This window comes from Gouania willdenowi, chromosome 15 (genome assembly GCF_900634775.1).
Source record: "Gouania willdenowi chromosome 15, fGouWil2.1, whole genome shotgun sequence".
NCBI classification, from domain to species: Eukaryota; Metazoa; Chordata; class Actinopteri; order Blenniiformes; family Gobiesocidae; genus Gouania; species Gouania willdenowi.
In genome coordinates, this window is record NC_041058.1 from 36787282 (window position 1) to 36801724 (window position 14443).

The following is a 14443-nucleotide window of genomic DNA, read 5'->3' on the forward strand; positions in this document are numbered from 1 at the left end:
ATAATCATAGTAGAGCTGTGTTGTGGACCCATCCACTCACAAAAACGTTACATTCCTCTGTCTGAAGAAGCAGAATGTTTGTGATAAGGTCGGCTAATGACCGTCAGCACAGCCGCCGCCTACAGTCATGAGACGAAGGAGGAAGTGAAGTCCGTGACCCATGATTTAAAGGAAGTTTGGAATCACGGGAATAATATTAAATAACCATGGAATATAAACTTAAATGACTTTTAGCGGTACAAAAACTTTTTAATATTGACCTTTTTTTTTTATTCTTAACCCAAACACAAACTGCGACACGGTGACGTCATGAACCCGGAACCGGAAGTAGCGCGCTCAATACCGCGCTCTTATCGAGGGAGCCGTAATCTTAAAATTAACGTTTTGACCGTTTTGCAACACCAAATTACTCCAAAATAACTGATACATGCACTTGGGGTATTTGAAGTTCAGGTGGAACTCACACCGCGTCAGGGAGATATTTGACGCACGCACACACACACAGACCTTTTTTGCTTTTATAAACGTATATCCACCATCCTTGTTGTTGCCAGCTTGTATCGGGGTCCCAAGTGCACCGTTATAGCTTTGCACACCTGCCTAACAATGTTTGAGACCTGGACCATGTAGGAGGCCTGTCTGGTATCCGTCCATACAGCGGGCCACCGGAGAGGAAAGATGGCACAGACGGCCCCACGGACCACAGCGGCACCCCCCACTCCCCAGGCACAGCGTGGCACAAGCCACACCCCCCAACAGTCCAGGGGGCGGCCCTTGCCACAAGCCAACCCTGAGCTGCCCACTCCACCGCAACAGGGAGCGACCGCGCAGCAGAGAAACCAATGCCCGCACCAGGACCAGCCCAGGCTTTCACTGCCCCATGATACAACACTGTCGACGGGGAGGTGGACCCGGCCCCCCCGACAAGAGAGGACACCATCAACCGCCCAAGCAGGACCAGCCCGCCAGCCACAGACCAACAAGCAGACGTACTCAAGCACCCCCAACCGGGCACTGCTACCCCACACCAATGCCGCCAACACAGTCCCTGTGACGTTTGGAAACTTAAAACTCGGGTTATTCATGTCTCCACTCAAACGCAAAACTGGAGTTTTCACAAGTCTTCACATTGTAGAGTTTTCTAAAAGCTCCATTTTTAATGACCTTATCCTGCGTTTTCGTGTGGATGACGGCGAAACCGTTGGAAAATATATTTGTTTTAGCAGAAACTCAGATGTAATAAATACAGATGCTCTGTGAGTCCAGGACACATCGGTCTGTTTACAGACACGCACGCACTGACCACTGTGTTTGATCACGTCATCACAACTTCCTGTTTCAGTCACTATTGATAAGTTACTGTTTGAGGACGTGATGTAACGTAGATCAGAAGCTGGACGTGTCCGTTAGACATTCAGGAGTTCCAGCTCCACTTCTGTCCTCTTCTCATGTGTCTCTCCCTCTTCAGGGGGAGGAGCTACCAGTAAATGGGGGCTGGTCATGGACCGGTTGCTGGATCTTTCTCGAAGGTTCTCAGATATTCTCACTACAGTTCAGGTCTTTCTCTGGAGGCTTTTGGAGCTTCATATTGTGAAGATGGTGGCCTTCTTCTCTGTGTGGGTGGCTGTTGATGAGGTAAAGCAACAACACGTCAATGTTTGGTCTGAGATGGTTCTGAGGGGCGGTTACAGGTTGTGGACTGCCCTCCCTCTGTGTGTGTGTGTGTCTGCAGGCGTCTGTGATGAACCTGGTTCTGGTTGTGCTGTGGTCCCTGGCCATGCCTTATGGTCGATTTAGACACATGGCTTCATGTCTGTCCACAGTGTGGGTGTGTGTCATCATCGTGTGTAAGATGTTGTACCAGCTCAGTGTGGTCAACCCTGATGATTACTCCCAGAACTGCACCAAGGTGAGACTCACATGGTTCTAGTGTGTGTGTGTGTGTGTGTGTGACGTAGCATCGTTAGCTGTGGCTCTCACACACTCAGATGTTTCTGCTTTTATCCAACGTGTGTTTATTTCCAGCCGTTTCCAAATGAAACCAACTTTCTACCTGAGGAGGTGAACAACTCCACCCTGTACCAGCCTGTGGATCCAGCCAACTGGTTTGGGATCAGGAAAGACTCCACTGCACTGGGATACAGCAAGGTGAGGTTTCACACACGTGTACGATGCTTTGAGCTGAAATATGAATGAAAGCAGGAGGAGGAAATGAGCAGAGCTGTTTTCTTTTTTTAAACAATATCTTTATTGAATTTTCCAAGTATAAAAACAAACAAACAAACAAACAAACACAAGTCCAACAAAGATTCAAGTAAAACAATGTGTTTAATGGAGACTTTTCAATGAAACAAAAACATTAAAACCCTACATTAGGTTTTTTTTCCCCTTTATGCAAATATGATCATTATAACTGTGCAGACAATATGGGACCAAAAAATAAACAACAAAACAGTGAAACAGAACATGGTGGTTAACAGAACTACTGTAAAGATGAGATCATGAGTCCAAACAAGTTTCTATGTAGTAACATCCAGTGATCCAGGAATGGGGGAGGAGTTTATCAGAAGGTGTTCTTATTCTACTCCACGTTCGTTCAACAGATGAGTGTTTGTTTTTAATGTAATGGATAAATGGAGCCACTATTACGTAGATACAGCTTCCATAATCATGACAGAAGCTCAGATAGTGCTTTGAACTTTGTTGTTCAGGTTTATTGAACAAAAACAGCAGCTGGAGTCAAACTATGACGGTTCACCTCTTTTTTTCTTCTCTTAAGATGGCGCCAGCAACAACACATCCTGTTTCCACCCTTCAAAATAAAAGACTTCCGTCTCTTCAAAATAAAACAAATGTCACTTAATACATTTTTACTGTACCTTATAACGTGAAAACACCTTTATAATTATGTGGTTATTAACAGTCAATGTTAAACATATAGACCTGTAAATAAGTCACAACACCCACACTTTTTGAAATGTCTCCTGTTTGTTCTTAAGGATGTAGGAAATGTTTTCCAAAGGCAAAATTCCCTAAACCACGTTACATGTTAGAGCTATTGTCCTCTTAGCTTGTAAAAAACTAATGTTTAAAAATTTATTGTTCTTAATTTGCTCTCAAAAAATGCCTTAGCTGGAGATATTTAGAAAAATGTTTGTGAAGGATATTGTATTTTCTTATCAGCTCTTTGAATGTTAAAATATATTAATACCATATATTAATACCATAGATATCCTGTATTTGTTTTATCCTCTATCTGCCCACAGTTTAAAACCTACATCTTTTTTCCTGAACTGAAACAGGAAAAAGAGGAAGAATCTTTTTGATATTTCCTAACTTCTTATCATATTATGGACTATAGGGTTAGTGGATAACTTTTTAAGTTTTTTAGGTTCATCTGAATAGAAATAAGTGAAGAATGGGAGCTTTAAGGAGTTTGACTCAATAACCCTCTATGGAAGAGATCATCTGTGTTAAAGTCAAACATCTTCAGCTGAAGCACCCAGTATATATATACCACTGTATATTAGGACACTGTACCCCTCCGTGGGACGCTTATTGATCCATAAGAAGTTACTGAATAGATTTTTCATTCTGGGGAAAAAATTTGGTGGAGATGGTAAAGGAATATTTTGAAATAAGTATAATAGCTTAGGAAGTATGTTTATTTTGAGTATATTGATTTTACCAATGAGAGAGACATGAAGGCTTGACCATCTTTTAAATGTTTTAGAAATAGATGTAATCACTAGGTTATAATTAACTTCAACCATGTTTTCTAATGTAGGGGTGATTTGATAGCTGGGTAAGTAAACTGTTCTAAAATGATGAGCAGGGATAGGAGGGTTGGTCCTCTCCTCCTAAGAAGCATTATGGATTATTGATTTTATAGTCTGAGATTTTTCCAAACGCCTTGATAAGGTTTAGAAGAGATGGAATAGATCTATCCAATTTTTTAAGAGAAAAACACACACACACTGACAGGTCACCACACACACACACTGACAGGTCACCACACACACACACACTGACAGGTCACCACACACACACACACTGACAGGTCACCACACACACACACTGACAGGTCACCACACACACACACACTGACAGATCACCACACACACACACACACTGACAGGTCACCACACACACACACACTGACAGGTCACCACACACACACACACACACACACTGACAGGTCACCACACACACACACACACACACTGACAGGTCACCACACACACACACACACACACACACTGACAGGTCACCACACACACACACTGACAGGTCACCACACACACACACACTGACAGGTCACCACACACACACACACTGACAGGTCACCACACACACACACACTGACAGGTCACCACACACACACACACTGACAGGTCACCACACACACACACACACACACACTGACAGGTCACCACACACACACACACACACACACACTGACAGGTCACCACACACACACACACACACACACTGACAGGTCACCACACACACACACTGACAGGTCACCACACACACACACACTGACAGGTCACCACACACACACACACACTGACAGGTCACCACACACACACACTGACAGGTCACCACACACACACACTGACAGGTCACCACACACACACACTGACAGGTCACCACACACACACACACACACTGACAGGTCACCACACACACACACACACACACATTGACAGGTCACCACACACACACACACACACACATTGACAGGTCACCACACACACACACACACACATTGACAGGTCACCACACACACACACACACACATTGACAGGTCACCACACACACACACACACACACTGACAGGTCACCACACACACACACACACATTGACAGGTCACCACACACACACACACACACATTGACAGGTCACCACACACACACACACACTGACAGGTCACCACACACACACACACACATTGACAGGTCACCACACACACACACACACACACTGACAGGTCACCACACACACACACACACATTGACAGGTCACCACACACACACACACACACATTGACAGGTCACCACACACACACACTGACATCAAACAGGAACTAAACCCTGAGGTTTGAGCATTGTTATAACCCCCCCCCCACATTAGAATATGTTAAATAATTTTTCACTACAACTCTTTAAAGACAAAATAAAGGTAAAAGATGTATTTTTTATGAAATGAAGAGGTTTGGAGGTGAAACCCTCTTGTCCTGTTTAGAACCACCTGCTGGTTCTGATGCTGCTGGTGTTTGAAGCGTCCGTCTATCGTCATCAGACCTTCCATTATCGTCAGCTCCAGCGCTCTCCACCTCTCATCCCTGCTCTATTTCCTGGTGCTACCAGAGACACCTTGGACCAGGGCCTCGGCCCCTGCTTCAAGTACCTGCTCAACTACACCTTCTACAAGTTTGGACTGGAGGTACCGTCCCAGGGAGGAGGGACCTGTTCAGATACCCTCCTCCTCCTGTTTGATTAGCATTTCCACTTCCTGTCCCCTAAGATTTGCTTCCTGATGACGGTGAATGTGATTGGCCAGCGGATGAACTTCCTGGTGGTGGTCCATAGCTGCTGGTTGGTGGCCATTTTAATCAGGAGGAGGAGGGAAGCCATCGCAAAGATCTGGCCCAAGTATTGTCTCTTCCTGTCCATCTTCATGATCTACCAGTATGTGCTGTGTGTGGGGATGCCCCCCGCCCTCTGCATCGGTGAGGTCACCACACGCTTCTGGGGTCAACCTCACCTTACTGTGGTTCATTGGCTAACTGTGTGTGTGTGTGTGTGTGTGTGTGTGTGTGTGTGTGTGTGTGTGTGTGTGTGTGTGTGTGTGTGTGTGTGTGTGTGTGTGTGTGTGTGTGTGTGTGTGTGTGTGTGTGTGTGTGTGTGTGTGTGTGTGTGTGTGTGTGTGTGTTAGAGTACCCGTGGAGGTGGAACAGTCCAGTGTTGATGAACTCAGCTCTCATTAAATGGATCCATCTCCCAGACTTCTACACTGAGCCACAGTCCAGACACCTGATTGGTCAGTTTCATTTACTCATTGATCACCTGTGTGTGAACATTTGATTGGAGTGAAGATGAAGATGAAGATGATGATGATGATGATGATGATGATGATGATGATGATGATGATGATGGTGGTGATGATGATGGTGATGATGATGATGATGATGATGATGGTGGTGATGATGATGGTGATGGTGACAGGCACAAGGGGGACTCACCCAGGCAGCTTGCAGCCTTGGTGCAACAAATGACCCACCAGGGGGTGGGGGGCAATGTGGAGTCAAACTGTGATTGGAGATGTCCAGCAACCCCCCGCCCACAACAGAGGGGAAAGGAAACAGCCGACTAACCCCCCTCTTTAAAAACCTTTCAAGGCGAGGCCCTCCTGGGGGTCTGCACTGGTGGGACTTTGGTGGTGAACTTTGTGGCAAGGCAGGCACCTGCCCTGAGGAGGGTTGGTCTTCGGACCATCCATCCCCACCCCGGGCCGAGGAACTGGAGAGGTAGTAGAGGTGTTGGAGAGGAAAGGTGGAGAGAGAGGAGGTAGAGAAGACATGAGGGGAGGAGTCAAAGGATGGGTGAGAGGGTTGTGACTGAGGGAGTTAGAGAAGGTGATCAGAGGAAAGAAGAGAGATTGTAACATGTGCAGCGTTTGTCTCTGAGGGAACAGAACAGGAGAAGGTTGAGGAGGGTGATGGAGAAGATTGTGATGAAAGGGTGGGAGATTGTGTTGCTGAGTGAGATAAGTGCAGATGATGAAGGTGTGCTGTGGTTGTGAGAGGATGAGGAGAGAGTGACTGTGGTTGTGTTTGGAGGTTTGAGGTTGGTTGTGGTATATCATCCTGTGTGGGGTATAGATGTGGATAGTATAGAGAGGTACAGAAGGGTAATGGAGCTTTTAATTGGAGGTGATTTTAATGTAAATGTTAGAAGAAGGTACGAGAGAGAAGGAGTGAATGGGAGGTATGGGATAGGTAGAAGAAATGAAGAGATTTGATAGACTGGTGTGGAGAACATGACTTAGTGAATATGAAGAGTTACATGAGGCGTTAGAGGAGAGGGACGTGGTTCAATGTGATGTATGAAGGTGGTATGAGTTGATGCTTTTATTATGAGAAGGACAGACAGACACTGGATGGTGTGAAATATGAGAACGGATGAAGAGTAGATGTTGTTGGACCACAAACAGAAAGTGATGACTGTGAGGGTGAATGAGAGGAGATGGAGATGTTGAAAGAGCAGGAAGTGGGGTTTGAATGTGGGGTTGATGTTTGTTTAAGAAAGGAGACAGGAATGATAGGAACAACTATAGGGTGTGTCTGTTGAGTATGGGAAGCAGGATTTTAGCTAAAGTGATAGTGAAGAGGGTGGCATGGTGGGCGGAGCATCTGGGTTTGTTGGATGAGGAGCAAGTGGGGTTCAGAAAGGGTAGGTTGATGGTGGATGTGGTGCAAATAATGGTAGAATGTAGGAGGATGTGGAGGATCACAAGACATGGATGGAGGGATGAATGTTGATGAATGACCAGTTGTTAGGTAAAGAAAAGTGTATCTGAGAGTCTGGTCTGTGGAAGTTCTTGGAAAGGTAGTTTATTTATCTTTTTATCTTTATTTGTTTTTGAACATGAGACAATGAAATCAACACAACAAAAAAAGTATAAATAAATCTATAATAAATATATATATATATATATATATATATATATATATATATATCAATCATTATCATTAACATGCTCAAAAAGGAGTAAGAAGAAGTATAAAAACTTATTTAACCCTAATCTCTATTATATATGTATACACCTTAATTTCCTATGTACAACTCTATATGATTATCAATGTGGTAATATAGTAACACATTTACACATCAATGTACGCTAATATAATGATAATTATACCTGGTTTTATAAATTAATATATCAGTGTCCACAGTATATCAGATATTCATAGAAATAAAAACCAAATGAAATTTAAGAAATAGGTACATAAGTACATATATATATATATATATCCATCCATCCATTTTCTTCCGCTTTTATCCGGGGCTGGGTCGCGGAGGCAACAGTCTCAGCAGAGATGCCCAGACCTCCCGATCCACGCACTCCTCCTCCAGCCGTTCTGGGGGGACCCCGAGGCGACACCAGGCCAGCTCAGAGACATGGTCCCTCCAGTGTGTCCTGGGCATTCCATGAAGCCTCTTCCCAATAGGACATGCCTGAAACACCCTCCGAGGGAGGCGACCAGGAAGCATCCGAAACAGATGCCCGAGCCACCTCAGCTGGCTCCTTTCGATGTGAAGGAGCAGCGACTCTACTTCGAGCTCCTCCCGGGTGACTGAGCTTCTCACCGTATCTCGAAGGGTGCGCCCAGCCATCCTGTGAAGGAAACTCATTTCAGCCGCCTGTATCCACGATCTTGTCCTTTCGGTCATTATCCAAATCTCATGACCATAGGTGAGGGTAGGAACGTAGATCGATCGGTGAATTGAGAGCTTTTCCCCCGACTCAGCTCCCTCTTCACCACAACAGTCCGAAACAGCGACCGCATCACTGCTGACGCCGCACCGATCCGTCTATCGATCTCACGCTCCATCCGACCCTCACTCGGGAACAAGACCCCGAGACACTTGAACTCCTCCACTTGAGGTAAGGACTCTCCACCGACCCAGAGAGGGGAAACCACCTTTTTCTGGTGGAGAACCATGGCCTCAGATTTGGAGGTGCTGATCCTCATCTTGGCTGCTTCATACTCGGCTGCAAACCGCCCCAGTGCACACTGAAGGTCCTGATTTGTTGAAGCCAACAGAACATCATCATCTTCCAACAGCAGAGATGAAATCCTGAGGTTCCCAAATCGGACCCCCTCCGGTCTCTGGCTGCACATAGAAATTCTGTCCATAAAAGTAATGAACAGAACCGGTGACAAAGGGCAGCCCTGGTGGAGACCAACATGCACTGGAAACAGGTCTGACTTACTGCCGGCAATGTGAACCAGGCTCCTGCTGCGGTCATACAGGGAACAGACAGTCCTTTGCAAAGGGCCCCGGACCCCATACTCCCGGAGCACCCCCCACAGGGCAACACGAGGGACACGATCGAACGCCTTCTCCAGATCCACAAAGCACATGTGGACTGGTTGGGTGAATCCCACGAACCCTCGAGCACCCGATGAAGGGTGTAGAGCTGGTCCAGTGCGCCGCGACGGGGACGAAAACCGCATTGTTCCTCCTGAATCTGAGGTACGACTATCGGCCAGATCCTCCTCTCCAGCACCCTGGAGTAGACCTGGAGTGTGATCCCTCTGGAGTTGGAGCACACCCTCTGATCCCCCTTCTTTTTTTTTTTTGTAATGAAAATTTTTATTTTGCTTTACAACTTTTTCAACAGCACTAACATCGAACAGTCAGACAGCAGTAGTAAAAGACAATTACCATTATTTCTTGGGTCCAAGGAATCACAACTGAAACAAATAATAAGATCTATACATAGGTTCTGTAAGTGTATGAAAGTGTGTACAATAACACTTAGTCAAATATCTTTCCCCAAGATTTAGCAAAAACATCTGAGTCGTCATTTAACTTTGCCAATAATTTTTCATATGAAACAATTTTCAGAATGTTATCCATCCACCTGTCAAAATCTGGGCAAACAGGGTCTTTCCAGACACCAAGAATAACCCTGGCTGCAGCCAAAGTTCCCCCTTTTAAAACCATGTATTCACATTTGGTTATGCCTGGCATAACTGATTGATCACCTAGTATACATAATCTTGGTGACCTGGGTATTCTCTTACCAATCCACCTCCCTATACAATCCAACACTTTTTCCCAGAATGGAAACACTTTGTGACATTCCCACAGTGCATGCATAAATGTCCCGGTGACCAACTGGCATTTCCAGCATTTATCATTTGCTATAAGCCCCATTCTTTTAAGTTTAGAAGGAGTGAAATACCATCTATGTATTAATTTATACTGAGCGAATTTCCCTCTGGCCTCTCTAGTATATTTACCTGAATGTAAAATTATTTTGTCCCATATTTCTTTATCAATATCACAGCCCAAATCTCTCTGCCAAATAAGCCTCAAGTTTTCACATATACTCTTTCTTAAGTTATTAAACAATTTATAAAATAAAGCCGCCCTATGGGCTCCATCAGGTAGATTACAAAAACCCACAACTGGATTTGTTTCCTGTGTACACTTCCCTTTCATAATACAATTTCTCAACTGTAGATATTTCCAAAAATTTCCCTTCCGTTCCAGGCCAAACTTTTCAGTGATTGCATCAAAGGGCATAATCACTCCATCCTCATAAAGATCACCAACTGTGTGAATTCCCTTCTCACACCATTCCCTCCAATAAACAGTTCTCTTACCGATCCGTAAAATTGAATTATGCCACAATGAAGCATAAGGTTGTCTCAAGTGAGATATGTCACACAAAGTGTGCACCTCTTTCCAAACATGTATGAGTATATAAGAACCGGATTGCCTTGTATGTCCACGCCATTGGCATCAGTTGTTTGGGATAAGACATCCAGCACTTTAAAAGGGTCCACCAACTCTTCCTCAATCTTCATCCAACTTGGCTGTGGTTCTGCTTTCGTCCAGTGTTTCACGACTCTAGACATTTCAAATGCAAAGTTGTAGAGCTTTACATTAGGAAGAGCCATACCTCCAAGTTCTCTTGAGGACCACATTTTCTTTATATTTATCCTTGGTCTTTTCCGGTCCCATAAAAAATCTTTGACCATTTTTTCATATTGAACAAATATATCGGCTGGAAATTTCACCGGTAACATCATGGAAACATAATTGAACTGCGGTGCAATCACCATTTTAATCACATTAATTTTCCCCTGCAGAGTAAGCTTTAATTTTTCCCATTTATCCAAATTAGTTTTAATTTTCAGGAGGAGGGGTTTCATATTCGTTTGCATTATTTCTTCTAGGTTCGGGTTTAATAATATTCCTAAATATTTCATACCTGATTGTAAAAATTTTAAGTTGAAGGCTGTGATATATTTAGAATAACATAGTGCATTAAGTGGCATAGCCTCCAATTTGCTCCAATTTATCTTGTAGCCCGACAGCCTGGAATAAGAGTCAACACATTCAAGTAAAGCTGGCAGAGAATGTGACGGGTCTGTTAAAACCGCATAAAGAAACAATTTCTGTTCTCTCCCACCAGTTCTTACACCTTTAATTTTTGTCTCTAACTGAATTTTCTGAGCTTGGGGTTCCAAAAAAATGGTGAAAAGCAGTGGAGACAGACTACATCCTTGCCTCATTCCCCTGGATAAATGAACAAAATCTGATACCAGACCGTTTGTTAAAACAGCTGCTTTTGGACTTGAATAAATAGTCTTCACCCAATTAATAAACTCTGACCCAAAACCAAACCTACTAAGGACCGTCATAAGAAAACCCCATTCCACCCGGTCGAAAGCCTTCTCCGCATCCAGGGAGAAGGCCGCCACCGGTTCCAAATAAACCCTACTTTTGTGCATGATATGAATAAGTCTCCTCATGTTGTCTCCCGAACATCTACCCTTAATGAAGCCAACCTGGTCCCCATTAATGACAGAAGGCAGCACCTTTTCTAAACGCAAGGCCAAAATTTTTGTTAAAATCTTACAGTCAACCCCCAAAAGACTAACAGGTCTATAATCTACTGGATCAGATAAGTCTCTATCCTTTTTAGGAATCAAGGATATCAGTGCCTCATTAAAAGAACCCGGTAAAGATCCTGATTCGTAAGCCTCTACATAAACTTTAAGCAATATTGGGCTCAAAATGTCAATGTATTTTTTATAATATTCGATTGGAAAGCCGTCAAGGCCTGGCGATTTTCCATTTTTCATAGCTAAAATAGCCGCTCTTATTAGTGTTGTGGTGGTCAAGACCAGTCTTGGTCTCGAGACCAAATTTTAAAGGTCTTGGTCTCGTCTCGGACTCTGAAGCATTTTGACTCGGTCTTGTCCCGGACTCGGGATTTTCCGTCAAGACCGTTGGAGACCAGCACTAATTCCTGCTATTTTTAAACTTTTTTATAATGTGATAATAACAAGGAGAAGAACTGGATAAAACAATCCTTTATTCATTATTTAATCCACCCTGTTATAATGACCACAACCTTCCTTAATGTGACTGAGTGACGTGTGTGACACTCATACGTGTGTGGCTACGGTGTCAGTTTGGACCGTGGAGAGCAAGAGAGATATGAACTAATCACTGGTAAAAAATCCCAGTAAAACTCTGTAAAACAATCACCAGTAATAAATATTATCTCCCTGGTAAAGACAGTAGCTTTAATAACTGGTAAAATGATAAACTGATGATATTACAGCCTGTGAATGCTGGATAGGGGACGCACTTACTCTGCTTCTGGGTCCTAGTGCCAGCCGACCGGTGAAGCCTGTTCCGTTTACTGTGTTTACTGAGGTCTGTGTGTGTTTAATAAGTCTGTGTGTGTTTAATAAGTCTGTGTGTGTTTAATAAGTCTGTGTGTGTTTAATAAGTCTGTGTGTGTTTAATAAGTCTGTGTGTGTTTAATAAGTCTGTGTGTGTGTGTTTAATAAGTCAGTGTGTGTTTAATAAGACTGTGTGTGTTTAATAAGACTGTGTGTGTCTGTGTTAAAGTCTACATGTTTATGTCTCTGTCCATTCACTCTTTTCATTATATCCATGTCTTTTAAGGCTTTATTACATAATATCAGCTGTAGTCCAGGCCGCCGCCATCTTGGTTTATGTCGTCACCAGCGCGTCATCACCACAGTAAACTGTAAAGAGGTCTGATATTTTATTTTTAAAGTGGTGTTTTTTTTTGTGTCTTTAGACTCTAATTACATGTATGTATATAATATGTTCCCTACAATATAAACAGGTTCACAATATAATTATTTTTTATAGTTTCTGTTTCCACTGTATCAGAATAATAATAATAATTCTCAACAATAACTATTGATTAATTTGTCACATGACTGTTCCAGGGTTTGTTTTATTTAGTTTCACATCTACCTGTAGATCTATGTTTTTTACACTGATGACAACTTGTTTGTAGTTTTATTTCAGAAAGTTTCACTTTTACAGTTACAGTTGGAAACCTTTGTTAATTAAATATTCTAGTTATATTACAGTAACTAAATTAAACTATATCAACTAAGTGAATTAATAAAAATAACCTGTTAAAGGCTTTTTTCAAACTAAATAATGATCTTATTTAATCTGTGACCTGTTAAACCTGAACAACTGAAAGAATCAGAATCAAGAATCATTATTTCTTGGTAGAAATACTTTTAAACACTTGCTGTACATTCAGCTGACATAAAAATATTGTTTTCAAATATGTAGAATAATTGTGAATTTATCAGTAGTAGTTTTAATATTTTAGTTAATTTTTTCCAGGCACCTTTTTTGTCCGTCAAATGTATTTAAAATAAACTAAAATTAAAGAGAGATGTTATTTAACTGATGAACCTTGCCATAATTTTATTTATTTATATATTTTTTTAAATTGAAAAAAAAATGTTTATGGTCTTGGTCTTGGTCTCGACTTGTCTCGGTCTTGGTCTTGACTCGGTCTCGGCTCCCTAAAGTCTTGGTCTTGTCTTGGTCTCGGTGCATTCTGGTCTCGGGCAAGTCTTGGTCTCGGATAGTGTGGTGTTGAACACAACACTAGCTCTTATCTGTAATAGGTGTATCCAATTGCTCTTTTTGACTAACAGTAAGTGTCGGTAATTCTAGGTTTGAAAAGAACATGTCCATTTTCTTATCACTGACAAGACCAGAAGATGTGTATAAATCCTGATAAAATACCTTAAAAACCTGATTAATTTCTTTTGATGAGGTTATCACATGGTCTGCCTTTTTTATCATTGATATATTGCTAAGATTATCCTGCTGTTTTAGTTGTCTAGCCAATAACTTCCCATTTTTTTCCCCTCCCTCATAGAATTTAGTCCTTAATCTGAATAATGCATACTCGGCTTTCTTGTTATAGATATCATGTAATTGATATTTCATTTTACAGATAGTTTGATACTTTTCCTTTGAAAATGCTTTTGCCAGGTCCTTCTCTAATTTATGTATTTCCTTCTCCAATTTATTTTCCTTTTCCCGGTTATCTTTTTTCACCTTTGAGGCATGTGCAATTAATTTCCCCCGTATATATGCTTTGGATGCTTCCCAAACTGACGCCACCTTATTTGTTGAGCCCATGTTAATCTCAAAAAACATTTTGAGATCATCTGAAATCTCCTGACAAAACGATTCATTTTGTAACAACGTAGTATTAAGCCTCCAACGCCCCCTCTTTAAACTATCAACATTTAAGTTAATATGTAATTCAACTGTTGAATGGTCACTAATAACTATTGTCCCTATTTCACACCCCACTACCGAGTCAATTAAA

At 42.4% G+C, this 14443-nt stretch overlaps 1 protein-coding gene across 1 annotated transcript in view; it reads left to right on the plus strand.

The window, feature by feature from the left end:
* The window catches only part of piezo1 (piezo type mechanosensitive ion channel component 1 (Er blood group)), a 159292-nt gene that overhangs the window by 76376 nt on the left and 68473 nt on the right, over positions 1 to 14443 (plus strand). Inside the window, exons 19-24 of the mRNA XM_028467785.1 lie at positions 1469 to 1635; positions 1733 to 1909; positions 2026 to 2148; positions 5249 to 5449; positions 5531 to 5735; positions 5942 to 6046. Coding sequence (XP_028323586.1) covers positions 1469 to 1635; positions 1733 to 1909; positions 2026 to 2148; positions 5249 to 5449; positions 5531 to 5735; positions 5942 to 6046 — 978 coding nt within the window. The remainder of the gene's footprint in view (positions 1 to 1468; positions 1636 to 1732; positions 1910 to 2025; positions 2149 to 5248; positions 5450 to 5530; positions 5736 to 5941; positions 6047 to 14443) is intronic.